At 47.0% G+C, this 19,052-nt stretch overlaps 1 protein-coding gene across 1 annotated transcript in view; it reads left to right on the top strand.

Moving 5' to 3' along the window:
* Nucleotides 1–16,191, top strand: part of EFHC2 (EF-hand domain containing 2) — a 204,268-nt gene extending 188,077 nt beyond the window's left edge. Inside the window, exon 15 of the mRNA XM_047076103.1 lies at nt 15,063–16,191. Within this exon, the coding sequence (XP_046932059.1) occupies nt 15,063–15,164 (102 nt within the window). The 3' untranslated portion in view covers nt 15,165–16,191. The remainder of the gene's footprint in view (nt 1–15,062) is intronic.
* Nucleotides 16,192–19,052: the final 2,861 nt, after the last annotated feature.

Here is a 19,052-nt window from a genome sequence, read left to right as displayed (position 1 = left end):
AGATGCCATCACAAAAACAGATCAGTACTATCCTTTGGTAACCTTTTCATTCTTATCCATGCAGGTACTTAAAAATGAGAGATGGCATTTACGTTCTACCTTTCCGCTCCATGTTATAGTATCCTGGGCTGGTTGGATAGCATCCATTTGTCCCATTAGGACTTTTCCCCGGCCCCCCTCCCCTGCTCTGAGTCCCAGGCAGCTGACCTTTATGGGTTGCATCAACGGGTCCGCTAGCCCTCTGCCCCCCACCTCCCTTGGGTTGGCCGGTGGCATGCACCAGCAAGAGAATGGAGGGTGGAAGGAGAGAGAAATCCTGTCCCTCCCTGCCAGTTCCCGTGGACTAACCACGTCCTCCATAGCTGCCCACCACTCCAGACTCGAGTGCCCACCCTCAGGAACCCTCCAGTAACCATTACCACCCCTTTGGCCCCAGGCGGTGGTAACGGCCCCCCTCCGCCCCTTGCTACACTCCTCGAGGGGCTGGAGGATCCCCTGTGGCCTTTCCTGACCGCTGCCTGCAACTTGGTAAACGGTCACTTTATTTTAAATTCCCCGCAACTTCCGCGATTTGCCCATGTCCTCTGTTTCCTGTGGCATCCTGAATGACGCGCGTGCTTTTTCGTGCTAGTTGGCGACTGCCTTTGTCGTTCTTTTCCTTACTTCCTACCTGTCTCCTTTTCTGTTGCACCCACTCCACCACCCAAACGTTCACCTGTACGTTGGGGGCTTCGTCACTGATTGCACAAAAATATAATTCTAGGGGTGCCTGGGTGGTGCAGTCAGTTGAGCGTCCAATTCTTGATCTCGGCTCAGGTCATGATCTCACGGTTCGGGAGTTCGAGCCCCACATCGGGCTGTGCGCTGATGGCGTAGACCCTGCTTGGGATTCTGTCTCTCCTTCTCTCTGCCCCTCCCTCCTTGTGCGTTCTCTCTCTCTCTCTGTGTCTCTCTCGCTCTCTCTCAAAATAAATAAACTTAAAAAATGTTTTTAATATATAATTCTACCACATGCATTTATCTGTGGTGTGTTTTTCTTACGTAACGGTTCATCATGGGCAGTCACGCTAGTTTAATATGTATAGACCTGAGCCATTCTTTAATAGCTGTAGTATGGATACAGAATAATTTATTCATCCATTTTTCTGTTGATAGGCGTTCAGGTCATTTTTGCGTGTTTGCCTCTGACATCATGGTAGCTTATCACTTTAATTTTTATTTTCCTGATGACCGGGCTAATGATCTTTGGGTACGACAATTAAGAAAGACTTTTTTCATAGCAACCCAGCATGCGCATATACAGTGGAACAAAAGTTTCACGAATCAGTACTATTCTAACTACGTGTCGCGCAATGTGTTACTTTCTTTCTCTTTTCCTTCTTCCCTGGTTTCCTTTTCTTGCCTCTCTCCCCCCACCCTCCCTCTTTCTCTCTTTTGAGTGCAGTTTGTGACCCGTTAAGTTGATTTAAGGGCCCAGAAAAGGATCACCGCCCACACTGGAAGAGAAGCCACCAGGCGGGAAGGCCAAAGATTCGCTCTCCCCTTAGCCACCCCTCCCCCATTTCATCCCTTACCCACTCTGTTGCTGGGACAGTTACTGAGCTGTGGACGTCAGGTGCATCAGAAGTGTGGAGCAGAGGGTCTGAAACCACATGAACCCGAGTTCACATCCTTAGCTCTTTGTGCTAAGTTACTGACTTTGTGCAAGTTACTGAACCTTTTAGGTTTCCTCCCCTCAGAAATGAAGATGACAATAGCCCTTCCATAGGCGTGGTTGTGAGGGTTGAGGGTGGTACACATGAGGCCCATGTCGCCACACCTGTCCCATAGTAAGGGCTTAAATGTTAGCTATTATTATTGTTTATAAAATGGAGAGGTCTTGGGGCGCCTGGGTGGCTCAGTCGGTTGAGCGTCCGACTTCGGCTCAGGTCATGATCTCACGGTTCGTGAGTTCAAGCCCCGCGTCGGGCTCTGTGCTGATGGCTCAGAGCCTGGAGCCTATTTCGGATTCTGTGTCTCCTGCTCTTTCTGCCCCTCCCCTGCTCATTCTCGGTCTCTCTCTGTCTCTCTCAAAAATAAATAAACATTAAAAAAGAAAACAAAGTGGAGAGGTCTTAACTTTCTCAGGTGAAGGGGCCGGGCCTTGAGCACTCAGCTTCTAAGGCTATGGTCAGTGATTCCACCCTTAAAGGTAGGAGAACCACAACAGGAAGGTGGCATCAGAAAAAGGGCCTGTGCTCCAGCAGTGGGCTCGTCCAGTTGTTACTTATGTGCCGTGAGACTTTACTCTTTGGGTCTCTTACCAACTCTGCTGACCAAGCCTGGGAGCGGGTTCTGTTTGTGGGAGGCATTTGCGAGGGGCCATTCCTTTTTCACCAGTTTTAAAAAGAAAAGAACCTAGGTATGAAATGGTACCAGTTTGACTTCATCATGAGAACGTAACTAGATCCCAGAGCCCACAGTGCTCTGGTATTCCTAAGCTTGTTATTGTTGCGTAAAGAGGATATAAGATAGCTTGGGAATGTTACCAGTGAGTCTATAATCTCATGTGAAAATATTTAGCGCGAATGGGTTGAGCATAATATTGCAGGGTTGATACAGCACCATCAGTAGTGAGAAGTCCAGGATCTCCTGAACCCTGTAAGTGTGCTGACATGTTAATATCCAGTAATGCCCTGAGATGCTCAGGTCAGAGCCTGTCACAGGTTGGGTTCTCCAAGAAGCAGGTGGAGTTGAATGCGCAGGGTGTTTATTTAGGAGTGTTCTTGGGCTCGATACGTACGAAAGGGAGAGGAAGGATACAGGAGCGGGCAGACGGATCAGTTGAGGCAACCCACGGGGAGCTCTGGAACTGGAATGGCCTTTCCGAGCTGTCCCGAGTTGGGCCACAGTGGCTTGGCCTTTATCCTTTATCCCTGTGGGTTGCTTTAGGAAGGGGTATGACCTTGGATAACGTGACTCCTTGCAGCCAAGATAGCGCTTAAGCTGAGGCCATCCCTGCAGGGGACTCTCAGCAGCTGGGCCACCAAGTCCTTCCTCAAGGAGGTCCTGGATGGTACCTCAAAGCTTGGCGACGAGCTATTCTTGAAGCTCTTGTTTTTTGTTTTTATTAAAAATAATTGACATACAATATTGTATTCGTTTCAGGCATATAATATAGTGATTCGACACTCATACACATTGCAAAATGGTCACCTAGTTACCATCTCTCTGTCACCATCCGGTGTTATTGACTGTATGCCCTCTGCTGTACATTACGTCCCTGCCGTAGTTACTTTATAACTGGAAGATTGCACCTCTTAATTCCCTTCACCTACTTCATCCGTCCCCCATTTCCTACCCGCTTCGGCAACCATCAGTTTGTTCTCTGTAGCTATGAGTCTGTTTCTGTTTTGTTCGTTTGGTTAGTCTTTAGATTCCACATATGAGTGGAGTCATGACGGTATTCCTCTTTCTCTGACTTATTTCACTTAGCGTAGTGCCCTCGAGGTCCATCTGTGTTGTCACAAATGGCAAGGTTTCCTTCTCTTTTTTTGATGGCTGAATCATATTGTACGTACAGACCACAGTTTCTTTATGTGTTCATTCATCGATGGATGCCTTGTCTGTTTCCACGCCTTGGCGATTTTAAATACTGCTGCAATGAAACATAGGGGTGCATATGTCTTTTCAAATTAGGGTTTTCATTTTCTTCCAACAAATACCTAGAAGTGGAATTGCTGGATCATAAGGTAGTTCTATTTTTAATTTTTTGAGGAACCTCCACACTGTTTTCCAGGGCGGCTGCACCAGTTTGCATTCTTCCCCGCAGTGTATTTCCTCCATGTTCTTGCCAGTGCTGTTATTTCTTACCTGTTTAATTGATTTATTCATTTTAGAGAGAGAGTGTGTGAGCAGGGGAGAGGGGCAGTGGGAGAGAGAGAGAGAATCTCCCATCAGGCTCTGCACTTACAGGCAGAGCCCAACGTGGGGCTTGATCTCACAACCCTGGGATCGTGACCTGAGCCGAAATCAAGAGTCAGACACTTAACCTAAGACTGAGCCACCCAGGCACCCTACCCCACCTGTCTTTTTAAAAAAATTTTTTTAACATTTTATTTTATTTTTTGAAATACAGAGAGAGAGAGAGAGAGAGAGAGCAAGGGAGGGGCAGAGAGAGAGGGAAACACAGAATCGGAAGCAGGCTCCGGGCTCTGAGCTGTCAGCACAGGGCCCGACACGGGGCTCGAACCCACAAACTGCGAGATCCTGACCTGAGCTGAAGTCGGATGCCCAACCGACGGAGCCACCCAGGCGCCCCTTTTAAAGTTTATTTTTGAGAGAGACAGAGAAAGTTCGAGTGGGGGAGAGGCAGGAAGAGAGGGAGAATCTGAAGCAGGCTCCTCGCAGAGCCCAACACGGGGCCGGAACCCACAAAACCGTGAGATCGTGACCTGAGCCGAAATCGAGAGTTGGTGACTCAGTCGATTGAGCTACCCAGGTGCCCCTCCTCTGCCCGGCTTTTGATATTGGGTTTTGTGAGTGCTTTCTATATTTTGGATATTAACCCCTTATCAGACGCATCATTTGCAAATGTGTGCTCCCATTCAGTAGATTGCCTTTTCGTTTTGTTGTTGGTTTCCTCTGCCGTGTAAAAGTTTTTTTAGTTTGATGTCATCCCACTTGTTTATGTTTGCTTTTATTGTCCTTGAAGCCTTTGGTGACCGTTCTTGGTATCAACTGGGGGCCTGGCAGTGTGGCACAGCCCCCTCCCCGGCCCTGCTTCCCTGTCATTGCCTCATCTTTTACCCGTGGCGGGGAATTAACAGGAGAGCAGTTAACGCTGGAAGAAGCCAGGAGGAGTCAGATCAGTTGTGTAGATCTGTGGGGACCCAGTTGGGCAGAGAAGGCCTCTCCCTTAGAGCTTTGAGGACAGCCAGCATATTTGGGGGATCTGCCATAGCCGGGAAGTCCCGGGCGGGACTTCAGGACAAGATCCACCAGGTTGTGGGGGCGGCGCCTGGGTGACACGGTTGGTTGAGTGTGCACCTCTTGATATCGGCTCAGGTCATGATCTCAGGGTCATGGGTTCGAGCCCCACATCGGGCTCCATGCTGAGTGTGGAGCCCGCTTGGGATTCTCTCTCTCTCCACCCCCCCCCGTCCCCCTCTCTCCCTTTCCCCCACCGGGGGAACCTGCATATCTTTACTCCTGTGCTGAATGTTATCCGCGACACGATCCCTTCCCTTAACTGGGGGGGCCTTACCGAGAAACGCAAAGGGACTTCCTGGCTGACGAAAGCCGAGCAGGCCTCAGTACTACTGATTCCACAACCAAAATCCTGTCTGTGTCCATGTTGATGGACGGGATGGATGGTCAGGGTACGTACGGGTTTGGGGCACCTTCCCAGTCTACCCTGATTAAACTGCCGTGTGGGGGAGGGGCCAGAAAAGGGGAACAGGACCAGTGGCTTCAGCCAGCGGGGGGCTGAGTAGGAGGGTGGTCTGGGACAGGGGATGGGAGAGGCGGGGCCTCTCTCCAAAGCAGAGAGCACAGTGATGGGGCGTCCTGAAGTGAGCACTGTCCAGCCATCAGGGGGAAGCCGGCAGTCGGCAGGCTTGAACTGACAAGCCTTGAGCCCCTCCCGGGGGGCCAGAGCTGGCTACGTCCCCACACCGGTGAGGTTCCAGCAGGGACCAGACACCGCACACTCAGAGGAGTCACGGACACGGATTTAGCAAAGGGACTATGGACAGAGGAGCGGATAGGGTTACAGGACCCAGTCAGGGCAGCGGAGCACTCAGGGACCAGCAACGGAGGGAAACCTTTACTTTCCCTCGGTCTGATTCTTGGAGCCCAGGGGAGGAGCCGGCAGAAGGTGGGGGGAGGGGAAGTGGAATCAATACCCTGATCTCTTGGTGCTGCCCATTGGCTGGACCCACCCACCAGCAGCCACAGAACGAGGAAGCTCGGGGTGTGATGCAGTCCACAGAGGTTGGCCTCCCAGGGCAGTGAGCTGGGTGAAAAGGGCAGAAAATGGATCTTCTGGGGGCAAAGAGAGAAGGAGCCTGCACAGTCCGTTGCCAGAATACAGACTTGGGCTCAGGCGAACCATCCTCCCAGCCAGGGGATAAGGCTAGGTCCAGACAGCAGCTCCTGGGGCTTGGTCTGCTGGATGGCAGGACTGGTCCCCCAGACTCGGGTGGGGCTCCCCTGCATGTGATGGTCAGTTAGCTGGTCTCCGCCCATAGGGCTGGGGTCCGATAACAAACAAGCAAAATTGACAAAGAGGACTGTGGTCTGGGGCTAGGCTAGCTGTGATCAGTCCCGCTGCCCTTTGGTGAGAGACCTTCCTACGTGGATGGGTGTTACTCCCCGTGACCGTGACGGTGGCCTGTGGCCTGCATTCTCAGGAGTTCCTTGGCGAGGCCTCTGCCTGGCTCCCACGGCAGCCCACGGTGAGCCCATGAGGCTGTAACTTAACGCTCGCTCCATTATGTGACTGTCTGCGGTCTCAGCACGTTGCCCTGGCGTGGTCAAGGCCTGGAGACCCCATTTCCGTTCTGTTGTGCTACATCGGTCCTCATATAAGCTTTATAACTTTTGCCCCGTGTGACTGGCGTCTTATCTTTTGACATTTGTGAGAAACATTGTATGTGGCTTCATTTTACGAGCACTGTAACTGCCGAAGCATTAGCAATCGACCCTAAAGCCCTCGCTTGCCGCAACAGGATGATCTTCTAGCCTTGGCGGTGGGGAGTGGGGACCAGTCGGGGGCACCTTGGGATACATCTTTGGACACCCTGGTTGTTGAGAATCTTCTTCGGGTGTTTGGAGGGTGGGGTATCCTGTGACGTTTTATTGTCCCGCTCTTGAGCGAAACTAAGTATCACTCCCAATTTATAGATGGGAAGCTGAGACTCAAAGGCATCCCGAAAGGTAAAGACTAAACTAACTGAAGTTAGGGGCCTGGTGCCAACCTTTTAAATAAGCAGTTATTTCTAGAATCTGAGGTTGAATTTAACAGTTGAAATGAAAGACTATTAGTCATGCTCACTGGAGTTTAAAAGTAGCTGACGGACACATGCCGATCGCCTAACGCAAAACGGTAACCTGGTGGGGAAGGATCCTGCCAGAATCCGCTTTGGTTTGAAGCGTTGGGTGATGTCTACTTGAATTGCCTGCAGAAGCCTACAGCTCTGCAGGCAAGAGCTTTCAAGTCTTCTCGAAAACTCTTTTTACCCTGCAATGCGGTTTTAAGGAAAGGTCTCTTGTTTAAAGGCCACACCTATGTTTTAGCTACACTCAGATGGCCATTCTTGCAAAGATTTGTGTAGGGCAGTGGAAGCAATTGGGAAATATTGGCATGGTGGCGAACACAGAAACGGGCGGGAATAGAAGCAAACCTCCAGGTTTTCTAGGTGAGCTTTTCCCTGTGTTATCAGAATGCTCTGGACCATCTCACCAAGTATTTGCAAAATTTCCTCCCCAGATTTCAGTTTGATTTACTGAACTTTAATTGTCTTTGCAATTTTCTCAACTTAACTCAATTAGTTCTGAGGTCATGTCAACCTATTAGAAGGCAGTAAATTTAGGAAAAGCACCATTTCAATCCCATACGTGCTACTGGACTGGTCTACGAATTCATAGCTATTTCCCACAGAAACGTCTTTTTTTTTTTTGAGTAAGCGGAGGGGAATAACAGAGTGAAATCACTAACATGACTCCATCAGCCTTACATTTGGGAGGAATAAAAATAACCTTGTTTCAGTGAAGCGTGGAATTTAATTGGCTCCCGATCTTTTCCCCTCATGCATCTGGTGGCCGGTACTACAGTAGAAAATTTTAAACTAGAAGGAGACATAATCCAATTAAATTTCCTTTTAAAAATGTCAAAGCAAATAAATCCAGAGCCCAGGAGCTCACACACAGCTCTGCTATTCTCACTGGGCAGCTGCCGCTTACTGGGTTTCTAGCCAGTGCCATCTTTGCTTCAAGGGCGTATGATTTTTACAGATCGGCAGCTCCTTTTTTTCGCCATTGATGAACAAGTAATTTATTGCCAACTTGTCTGACTTGCAAGCCAACTTGCAAGCAAACTTGGAGGCGGTTCCCAGCCTAAAATTTCAGCGTCACGATTTTGCGTCATTGTTGAGTTTCGCTCTGCATATCATGGCTGTTCCTTCTTCCAGCAAATACTGTTTATGCTCCAGGTGGAACTGAATTCTGTTTCGAGATTTGGGCGCAGTCTCTGGGATTATCTGGAAGTTTGTCAGGAAGTTGCTCGGTTCCAAGCTGTGCTGTGACTTTCATAGACACTATTAATTTTGGTAAATACCAAAGTGCAGAGCGTCTTTGTGTGACTTCCTCTAGAACCCGACTTGGAGACAAGGATTTGAGTGTAGATAGATTTGGGGGGCAGGGGCAGGAAGCAAAAGGGACACTATCAAGGGGGTGGGGAATGAAGGGCAGGGCATTTCTCAAACTAGTGACACATTTTGGTGACTGGAACTTAATGCCTCTGGGAAACTGAGGGATCCCGTGGCCTAGATGTTCCTTAGTGTTTGCCCCCACTCCCCAAAGTGCAAGGGAGTTGCGGTATTCATCCATCAGCTCCCATCAGTCATGGATGAAGGCTACTTCTGAAGTGGGGGGAAAAGAACGAATTCACAGGCCCTTGTGGCATGTCACAGGGGCGGCTAAAGTGGGCCTCCGAGGCCAAAAGAAAAGTTTTCGCGCAAAAGAACGCAGGTGCTGGTGGTCGGAAGTCAGGCAGGGACGTGCCAAAGTGGAAGGGGTGAGGGGATCCGGAAGGGTGCTGGCAGACCCTGCTACGTACGGATATTTCAGATCTGGAATGGGAAGCGTCGGCTGCTGTGGATGAGCTCTCCTGCTGGAGACTTCCCATGCTCGTATTTCCACTTAAAAACTTACGTGCACTGCTGGGAATACGATAATCTGGAGTTTTCTTCTCATCTTGTAGTATAGCGTGAATAAAAGGTCAGTGAACATGAAGAATATTTTTACTCACTGCCCAGATTGTCGTATTATGTAACGTAGAACATTTGTGGATTTATTAGAGCAGTTAGGTGGCGGGAGTGTGGGGTTTCTCGTGTCTCCCAAGACCTCTTTATTTTGCGAAGAGATGGCCCAGGGGACTCCTTTAGATGGACCCCAATTACAGGCAAAACTATGAAGAAGATTCCTTTTCCCTCTACTCTATTGATGCCTCTCCTCCCCCTGAGTTTCTTCAGTCTTAGGTCCCGCTTCCCACCCTCCTCTGGATCTCGATTTAATTTCTGTCGGTCCATTTAAACTAGTACCTGTGAAAATCTCCCTAGGATTGGGGGTGGGCTACAATTCTGGCACCAATTCCAATGTGTGGGGGTTTTGCCCTACACCGAGCAACTCTTGACATCAGCTGGGGGTCCTACAATTCGACTCCATTCTGTCGTGATTTACTTGGAGAAAGCATCAGATCCCAGTGGGTGTATCACCTGTGCTTCTGGTCAACTGGCTATAGACGGGAGGTTCCCACAACCCCCTCCTTGGGTTCGATTAATTTGCTAGAGCAGCTCACAGAACTCAGAGAAACATTTTACTTACTTGATCACTCATTTCTTATAAAAGGATATAGGGGCGGCCTGGGTGGGTCAGTTGGTTAACCTCCGACTCTCGATTTCAGCTCAGGTCATGATCTCACGGTTTGTGGGTTTGAGCCCCGCGTCAGGCTCTGCACTTAATGGCATGGGACCTGCTTAGGATTCTCTGTCTTCCTCTCTTCTCTGCCCCTCGCACTTGCTTTCTCTCTCTCTCTCTCCCTCCCCCTCTCAAAAATAAATAAACATTAAAAAAAAAAAAGGATAGGGGCGCCTGGGTGGCGCAGTCGGTTAAGCGTCCGACTTCAGCCAGGTCACGATCTCGCGGTCCGTGAGTTCGAGCCCCGCGTCAGGCTCGGGGCTGATGGCTCGGAGCCTGGAGCCTGTTTCCGATTCTGTGTCTCCCTCTCTCTCTGCACCTCCCCCGTTCATGCTCTGTCTCTCTCTGTCCCAAAAATAAATAAAAACATTGAAGAAAAAAAAAAAATTTAAAAAAAAAAAAAAAAAAAGGATATAACCCCAAACAGCCAGGGGGCAGAGATGCATAGGGCCAGGTAGGGGGGACAGGCAGGGAGCTTCCACGCCCCCTCTGGCCACCCTCCTCAAATCTCCACGTGCTCACCAACCCAGAAGCTCTCCGATCCCCATCCTCTTGGGTTCTTACAGAGGCTCATTACAAAGGTGTGATTGATTATTAAATCATTGGCCATTGGTGATTGAACTCGACCTCCAGCTCTGTCCCTGGAGGTCAGGGGGAGAATAGAAATGACAGTTCCAACCCTCTAATTCCAAGGTCTGTTAGCCTAGCAACCAGCCCCCCCCCCCATCCTTAGGTGCTTTTCCAAAATGTCTCATTAACATAAGACACCTTATCACTCTCATCACTTAGGAAGTTTCAAGGGTTTTAGGAGCCGTGTGCTAGAAACAGGGACAAAGACCAAATATACATTATCTTATTATGGATCACAATATCATATTGGCAGTGAATGGATCCTGGGTTCCTCAACCACTGCAAATATTGCCTGTGGCACTTGCCAGGTATTTGGGCAGAAAAAGTCACTCCCACTTGGATCCTAGAAAATAGTGACAAAGGGAAACCAAATGGAGGGAAGTGGTTTTGATTCTAGAGAGAGAGCATAGCCATGGAGTAAAGAAATGGACTCTTGTGTCTTTTCATCTTAAATTATCCTTCATTTCAAACCTCAGGGTATTTACTTGAGCTTCATTTTGCCCAAGTCTGGCTTATGGCTAATAAGTATAACTCTCATCTCCAAATTCTTGTTTTAATGAGATGTCTGAGGACATATTGAACAGTTGAATGACTATTGACTAAAATATATCAGTTTGTATGTGTATATATATATCTGCATATCACATACACACACAATGATTTACTGCTTTTTGGTGTAGGAAGGACATTTCACCAGGTTCCACGTGGCACGGATTGTACAAAATACGCCCTAGGGCTTAGTTTAGCCATCATCCATCCGAATGGCCATTTCCTTCTTCACACAGCCAGTTGGTGGTTTAGGCTCAACCTCCAGTGTCTGACAGGAGGCATTCTTGAGAAAGAACAGGAACGTCCCTTCCAGAATCACATTGTTGGGGCAACTGGGTGGCTCAGTCGGTTAAGCGTCCAACTCTTGGTTTTCGGCTCAGGCCGCGAGCTCATGGCTTTGTGGGTTCCAGCCCCACATTGGGCTCCGCACGGACAGCGCGGAGCCTGCTTGGGATTCTCTCTCTCTCTCTCTCTCTCTCTCTCTCCCCCTCTCCCCCTCTCTCCCTACCGCTCCCCCACTCACGCTGTCTCTGTCTGTAAATAAACAAACAAATAAACTTAAAAAGAAAAAGAATCCCATTGTTTTCGACTCAACTCCTCTTGTTGAAAACGTTAGGATCAGATGTAGCCAGGCAGGCTGAGAGCCAGCTGCTTGTAGATATAGGCCCACTCCTCTCGTGGGCTTCGGAGGGCAGCTCAGCAGCTAAGCAGAGCTCTGGAGCCTGCCTGCTGGGGTTACAGGCCAGGCTCCTCCTCTTAACGGGCCGTTTTCTGGACAAGCTGCTTAACCCTTCTGTCCCTCAGTTTCCCTTTCTGTAAATAGGCATCCAAATAACACCTGCCTCTTAAGGGTTTCTGTGATGGTTAAATAACTTAATACATGTAAAACACTTACAAGAGTACCTGTCACATAGTAAATATCCAGTAAATGTATAAATGCCTCAGAGATGCCAGTGCTGGGTGTTCTGATTCTGATTCTCTGTTAGCGTTATTAATCACCACAGTTTTACGTATCACCCCTATTTCAGTCACCTCCACGTCTTTGCACGGTTCTGGACTCTAGGTCCATGCTCCGTAGAACGCTGTTTACCAGAATCTTAACCTTAATGTCCTAACGGGCACCTCAAATGTTCAAAAATGTCCCAAATTGAACTTTGTTTTCCCCCTCTGATCCTTACTTCCCCACTTAAAAAAAAAAAAAAGATGTTTATGGGGCGCCTGCATGGCTCCGTCGGTTAAGCGTCCGACTTCGGCTCACGTCATGATCTCGTGGTTCGTGAGTTTGAGGCCCGCGTGGGGCTCTGTGCTGAGAGCTCGGAGCCTGGAACCTGCTTCGGATTCTGTGTCTCCCTCTCTCTCCCTGCCCCTCCCCCACTCACGCTCTGTCTCTCTCAAAAATAAACAAACATTAAAAAAAACAATTAAAAGTTTACAACTTCTCTCCCTGCTTTCCTTATTTTGCTTATAACATCACCCAGGGTTGAGTGTTGAGTGCCCCCACATCCACCCCCCAGCCCCCCAAGTTCATATCTACCCAGAATCTCAGAATATGAACTTATTTGGAAACGGGTCTTTGCTGATGTAATTAAGAGTTAAAAATGAGGTCATACTGGATTCCGGTGGACTCTGCATCCCGTAATTGGTGTCTTAGAACTCTCCTTACCTGTATTTGTTTACCTGTACCCTTCGTTTATAAGGACACCAGTCCTGTCGGAGTAGGGACCCACCCTACTCCAGCATGACCTCCTCTTACCTGTTTACATCTGCAGTGACCCTATTTCCAAATAAGGTCACCTAGTGAAGGTACTGCGGGTTAAGATTTCAACATGTCTTTTTTCAGAGGACACAGTTCACCCCTTAACACTACCCTTTCTTTCATCCCCGCTCCGAATCGATCACTTTCCAGGCATCCTGTGTTCTACTGCTGTAAAACCTTTTCGTTCGTAGCTCTCATTTATCCCATCCTCAGCTCCCCTGGTTGTGGCAGAACCGTCTCTCTCTCTCTCTCATCTCTCTCTCTCATCTCTCTCTCTCTCTCATCTCTCTCTCATCTCTCTCTCATCTCTCTCTCATCTCTCATCTCTCTCATCTCCCTCTCTCTCTCTCTCTCTCTCTCTCTCTATCTCTATCTCCGGGATCATTGCAGTAACCTCCAAAGTGATTTTCCTCCTTCATTTCACCCAATGAGTGAATCTGACTAATTGCTGATCAGATTTCTCTGATGGAGACCCACCGGCGACTTGGCCTAACCATGGCAGGAAGTATCAACTAGCACAGAGAACCCAAAGTTTTGGCCCCATATTTTCCTCCCACCCACCTCTCTCGCCCTTGGTACTATGTATCCCAAACCACAACTGGGTTGTTCATTCTTTCTTGAAAATCGATCTTTAGGTCTGCAGGCCTTTGCTTATGCTGTTCCATATGCCCAGAAAACCCTTCCTCATTTCAGCCCCCCTGCCGAACTGGTCTTCATCCTATAAGGCCTGGCTGAAACAGTACAGGTTTGCCTCCACGATTCCATCACAGAGTTATTGGGCCCTTACCCGTGCTTCTGACGCCTTACGACTCTGGATACTGATGTAACACTGGAAAGATACAGCACCTCTTATATAAAACAATTAACCTTGACAGTAGAAATGTAGACAGCCACAGGATATGGACTTCCTCACCCCCCCCCCGTTGATATTAATATCAACCATTGTAACATAAATAAAGTGTATGTGTGCATATCTGTGTGCATAGATTTATGTATACAAGATTTTTTGAAATCTGACACATGTTTACTACTTAGATAATTAAGTTTTGTTGCCACCCAGCTCATCAAAATATTCGTAAACCTCTCTAGAGTAAAGGTATTTATTTTCTGAAATTAGAAAACCTATATACAGGGGCGCCTAGGTGCCCCTCCCCTGCTGTCTGTCTCTCTCTCTCTCTCTCTCTCAAATAAAGAAAACACATATACGCAAATATACACATGCCGTATCTGTTGTATATAAAGCATATGTGTATATATATATATTTATCCATCCATATAAAGTATATATAAAGTAGCTTCTCCCCAAGAGCATACTGTGAATGATTCATGGCTCTTTTCGTTGTTAAAGAAACCGTAACCAACAGGTCAGTGTAGCTAGTTCAGATTTTAATAATTGAGTTCTCTTTTTTAACTTTTTTTCACGTTCATTATGTATTTTTGAGAGAGAAGGAGCATGAGCAGGGAGAGGGGCAGACAGAGAGAGGGAGACACAGAATCGAAGCAGGCTCCGAGCTGTCAGCACAGAGCCCGACGCAGGGCTCGAACCCACAAACCACGAGATCGTGACCTGAGCCAAAGTCCGACGCTTAACCGACTGGGCCACCCGGGCGCCCCAGTGATTGAGCTCTTCATAAAGCATGGGGGAGTTATCACTGCAATGATGGTGCATAACAGGCCCCCCCCCAAATTTCAGTGGTTCTCAACAACAGGCATTTTGTTTTCTTGTCCGTGCACCTGTGTGGGTCAGGTGGGCGGACCCCACCTGTGTCATTTGGGGACCAGCAGCAGCTTGGGCCGTGTTCTTCTCATGGCAATGGTACACGCACGGAAGGCTGAGTCAAACCGCACGGGCTCGTTAGAGACCCTGTTTGTGGTGCACCTGCTAACATAATGCAGGCCGAAGCCAGCTGTGTGGCCAAGCCCATATCAAAGGGACAGGAAAATAGACTCCATGTATAGGAGGGTCTGCAAAGCCACATGGCAAAAAGCACGGGTGTATAATTCTAACACAGAAAGGGATGGAGTGAGCATAAGCATTCAGTCTACCACCGAGTCCTCATGATTCGAAAGTGGACAGAAATGTCTCATTTGAAAATAAGCTATTTATCAGGGGCGCCCCGGGTGGCTCAGTCAGTGACGCATCCGACTCTGTTTCAGCTCAGGTCACGGTCTCACTCCTTGTGGGTTCGAGCCCCACGTCCGGCTCTGCGCTGGCAGCGCGGAGCCTGCTAAGGATTCTCTCCTCCTTCTCTCCCTGCCCCTCCCCCAACGCTTTCTTTCCTTCTGTCTCTCTCTCTCAAAATACATAAAGTAAATGTTAAAAAAAAAAAAAAAAAAGCGCTGTTTATCAAGAGCTTATATAAACCGTAAGAAACAATTGGGTGTTGCATATACAAACCTGCGCTTTGAAACATGGTTATAATTCTGTCCATCTTTGGTTTTTTTCTAGAGATGTGAAGATGTCTGGCTCGGGATGCCATCACCTATTCCTGTGAAATACGTTGACTATTTTAGACTTTTAAAGGATGTATTTGGCCTGGTGGAAGAGTAACCGTATGCCAATTTTTGGTCAGCTCCCTTTGATCTCCTGCTCTCGTTTGACTAAGTTTATTTCACCAGATACAATTTCATTAAAAAAAAAAAAAAAAAAAAACAAGGTTCATACTGAATTGAAATCCATAGATCACAATTGATTTCCTTTTGTCGTTTTCGCACTTCAGAACATCATATTGCACGGCTGATGTGCCAGCATGATTAAAAATGCCGTTTAAGGAAACGTCAAACATTTTTGCTACATGTATGATTTATTAATACCAAAGAATCTTACGGCAGTTTTCTATCCGACATAATTTGATTCGCTACGACACAAAAAGAAAATTATTTTTGACAGCTATAGATGACAATATAAAATCAAATTATATCTGAGCAATACGTTGTGATTCTGGTAAACATTTTTTGAAATCTTTTTGACACGTGTTTATTACTTCTATAATTAAGCTTTGTAGCAACCCACCTTACCAAAATAATCCTTAAACCTCTCTAGAGTGAATGTATTGATTTTCTGAAATCAGCAAAGCTACGAGAAGGACTCCTGCCCTCGCCCCACAATACACACACACACACACACACACACACACACACACACACAACGCATCACAACGCAACACACGTAAAAATTTGGGAGAGAAATCAAAACATATGTGGTGTTTATATTTTAATGCCCTTTTTATATCTAAAGTTAGCTGTTAACTTAGGAAGAAGTATGACCAAAAATGTATTCTGTTTAAAGTATTTAGGGATGTGAATGCGGAGGGTTTTGAGAGATCTTTTTTGGTTCATTCTCCACACACCCATACCACCCACCCCAGAGATTTAAATATTCTGATAACATGTTTCCTTCCTGCTTTTCTCTGGTTCTATTTTGATTTTTCATCCAGGCCCAAACGTTATGAGTCTCAGCTGAACTTCTGTCATGTAGCAGATATTTGATTAAAACTCATCACCATGGGCGCCCAGGTGGCTCGGTCAGTTAGGTGTCTGACTCTTGATCTCGGGTCAGGTCGGGATCTCACAGTTCATGGGTTCGAGCCCCACGTTGGGCTCTGCACTGACAGCATGAAGCCTGCTTGGGATTCTCTCTCTCTCTCTCTCTCTCTCTCTCTCTCTCTGCCCTTCCCCTGCATGCACTCTCTCAAATAAATAAAACATTAAAAAAACCCTCATAACCATGGACCTCTGGGAATTCCTCATGAGAAGTTTGCCCCAGTTCACTCCATTCTTTGGTGTTGGGTGTATAGCATAAGTGAGTTGCCTGTGTCCTCAGAGACCGTGGAAGCCTATGGAAAAGGGGCTTCAACATCTACCTTTCAGGGACTGTTGCGGCGTCTTGCCTAGAAATAAGCTGGCTTCTTGGCACGCAGATATACCCATTTGGTCGACAACAATGGCTCTTTCTTTTCTTTTTTTTAAATTGAAGTTAATCAACTATTGCTATATATAAACCTAGGGTCATTCTACCTGTGCCATTGTTAGACCCCATAGGACTTTCCAATAAACTAGAATACTCAATGTCTATACTAGGAGCACTTACCCATAAAATCTAATTTTGACTCCTTGATTTTTATTCCAGTTTTTTTTTTTTTCAAGGCAACCGACAGTCACTTTAAGATTTTTCCTTCCCCAGAGAGCAAGCTTTTAGAAGCATGACACTTTCCTGGAACTTTCCAGGCTGACACATTTGTCACTTACCTGTTCAACTCTTCAGTCAGTTGTCTTTTCCTGCAAGATTTTAAATATGTAGATAATTTCGCCCTTGTACAGGCTTGTGATGCAGTTCACTTGAGAAGTGGGAACAGGAGGGGAAAAGCAGTAAACCGGTGACACGTTGCTGACTTTGTAGGATGACAAGCACTTGTTCCCTTGCATCCATGTGTGTCACTTGCCCTGGGTATTTGCAGTTCAAGCCCACAGTTAGCAATTAAATGGCCATTATAGGAATCATGCCGATAAACATGATACATTGCAGCCATACAGACACTTTAAATAATTATTCTTTTTATAACTAAGCCATATACTGAAGGAGATTTATAATTTAGAGATAATATCCCCATTAGTAAAGTTTATGACCCAATAAACAGCTCCCACTAGTTAATAAATGCCAAAGCCATAAAAACAAAGCCTATTAATGTAATAGAATTTCTGTACCTCCCTCTTTTGCTGGTGGTCTCAAGGCACTGAAGGGAAATGCTATCTTAGGGAAAACATTTATTCTCGTTATGTAAATATCAATGAATTGTCTTACAATCCATCTGGAAATCTCCCGTCGGGGGGTGGGGGGGGCCCCCCCACCTCAGTCCCAGGTGGTCCCCAAATGCTGATGCATTCTGCTTAAGTTTGGGGCTTCAGATAACTCTGGTTTTCAGCACAAATGAACCCTGTGACCTGAATCTTTGGGGGAGGTGAGGAAGACTGGCTGGAATTTCTGCCCCTTCGCTTTTCTCTGAAAAAGAGCTCTCCCAGCTCTTACCATTATTCCGGAGGAAGAAGCTTTCCAAGCCCCACGGTCTTTGTGGGACACTCGGATTTTTAGCTGCTTCTTCTCTTTCCTCTCACAAAGACAAATCCTAACTATTGTCATTGTTCCAGGGTACCAATTTCTAAAGAAGTCTCACAACCTTTGCATATACTTCTATTTTTAGCTGCCAACATTTACTCCTTTTGGTGGAAAACGCAAGGGCCGCCTGTGGATGTGTGGGTGCGTTGAAGGTTAATACAGACAAACCTTTTGTACTAGGAGCGAACTGTTCCCTCGTATTCCTGCAACCGTGGGAATGAGTGATAGAGTCGTTTGAAAGCCCAGATCACATCATGTCTTTTCAGAAGAAACTGATTGAAAGCTGTTGAACTTGACATGAAATGGTTTGCCGAGTCATCGTTATGAAGTATAGATGTGGGTACGTCTCCTGATTGACTTTGGTGCTTACTGAATTAGAGTTAAAATTGTAGACCCGGTGCTTACTAAATTAGAGTTAAAATTGTAGAGCCGTAGAGAGAAGATAGAGAACACTGTAACTTTCAAGTATGAGGATAGTTTCAGCATGTTGCCTGCTTTACGCTATGGATTGCCTCCGATTTAATTAATGACGAACCAACCATTCTTGCCCTTTGTTTTTTTATGCGGTGCTATTTGAAGTTTGTTTTGGGGGGGTTTTAGAGCCTCCAGGCTTTGTGGAGGCCTCAGTCCTGAGTTCAGGATATTTAAATTGCCCTTCTTTTCTGATATATTTTTTTAATGTTTATTTTTGAGAGAGAGAGAGAGAGAAAGCTTGTGTGGATGTGGGAGGGGCGGAGAGCGAGGGAGACAGAGGATCCGAAGCCAGGTCTGAGCTGACAGCACAGAGCCTGATGCGGGGCTCAAACTCACAAACCATGAGATCGCGACCCCAGCCTGATGCTGGGGTCTGACGCTTAACTGACTGAGCCACCCAGGCGCCCCTGCCCTTTCTTTCAAATAGCAGGGAGTTACTGATGAACAAAATGAGATTTCTCAAAAAAAAAATTTTTTTTTTTTTGCCTTTCCAACTGGGATTTATTTATTTTGATTTGAGTGAGCACTGTTTTATTGTCTTTGCCACTCGTTCTTCATTTCCCTGACCCCTTCTGCCTCATGCATGATTTTGCTAGAAGTTCGGCAGTTGGAGTCTTCAGTAACAGCTTGATGAAATAGTGGGTTTTCCACCAACTACTTATGATGTTTAATAACGCAGAGTCCATTGAATAATGAATCGTCCTGTTCTCAATTATATGTATATTCTTTTTAGTTAAGAATATCATTTCCTGGGGGCACCTGGATGGCTCAGTCCGTTAAGCGTCCGACTTCAGCTCAGGTCACGATCTCACGGTCTGTGAGTTCGAGCCCCGCGTCGGGCCCTGTGCTGAC

Source organism: Lynx rufus, unplaced genomic scaffold, assembly GCF_022079265.1.
Source record: "Lynx rufus isolate CCGP_SWC_20201006 ecotype Redwood Valley unplaced genomic scaffold, mLynRuf1.p SCAF_14, whole genome shotgun sequence".
NCBI classification, from domain to species: Eukaryota; Metazoa; Chordata; class Mammalia; order Carnivora; family Felidae; genus Lynx; species Lynx rufus.
Note: the sequence above shows the minus strand (reverse complement) of the source record. Positions and strands in the feature narration are given on the sequence as shown.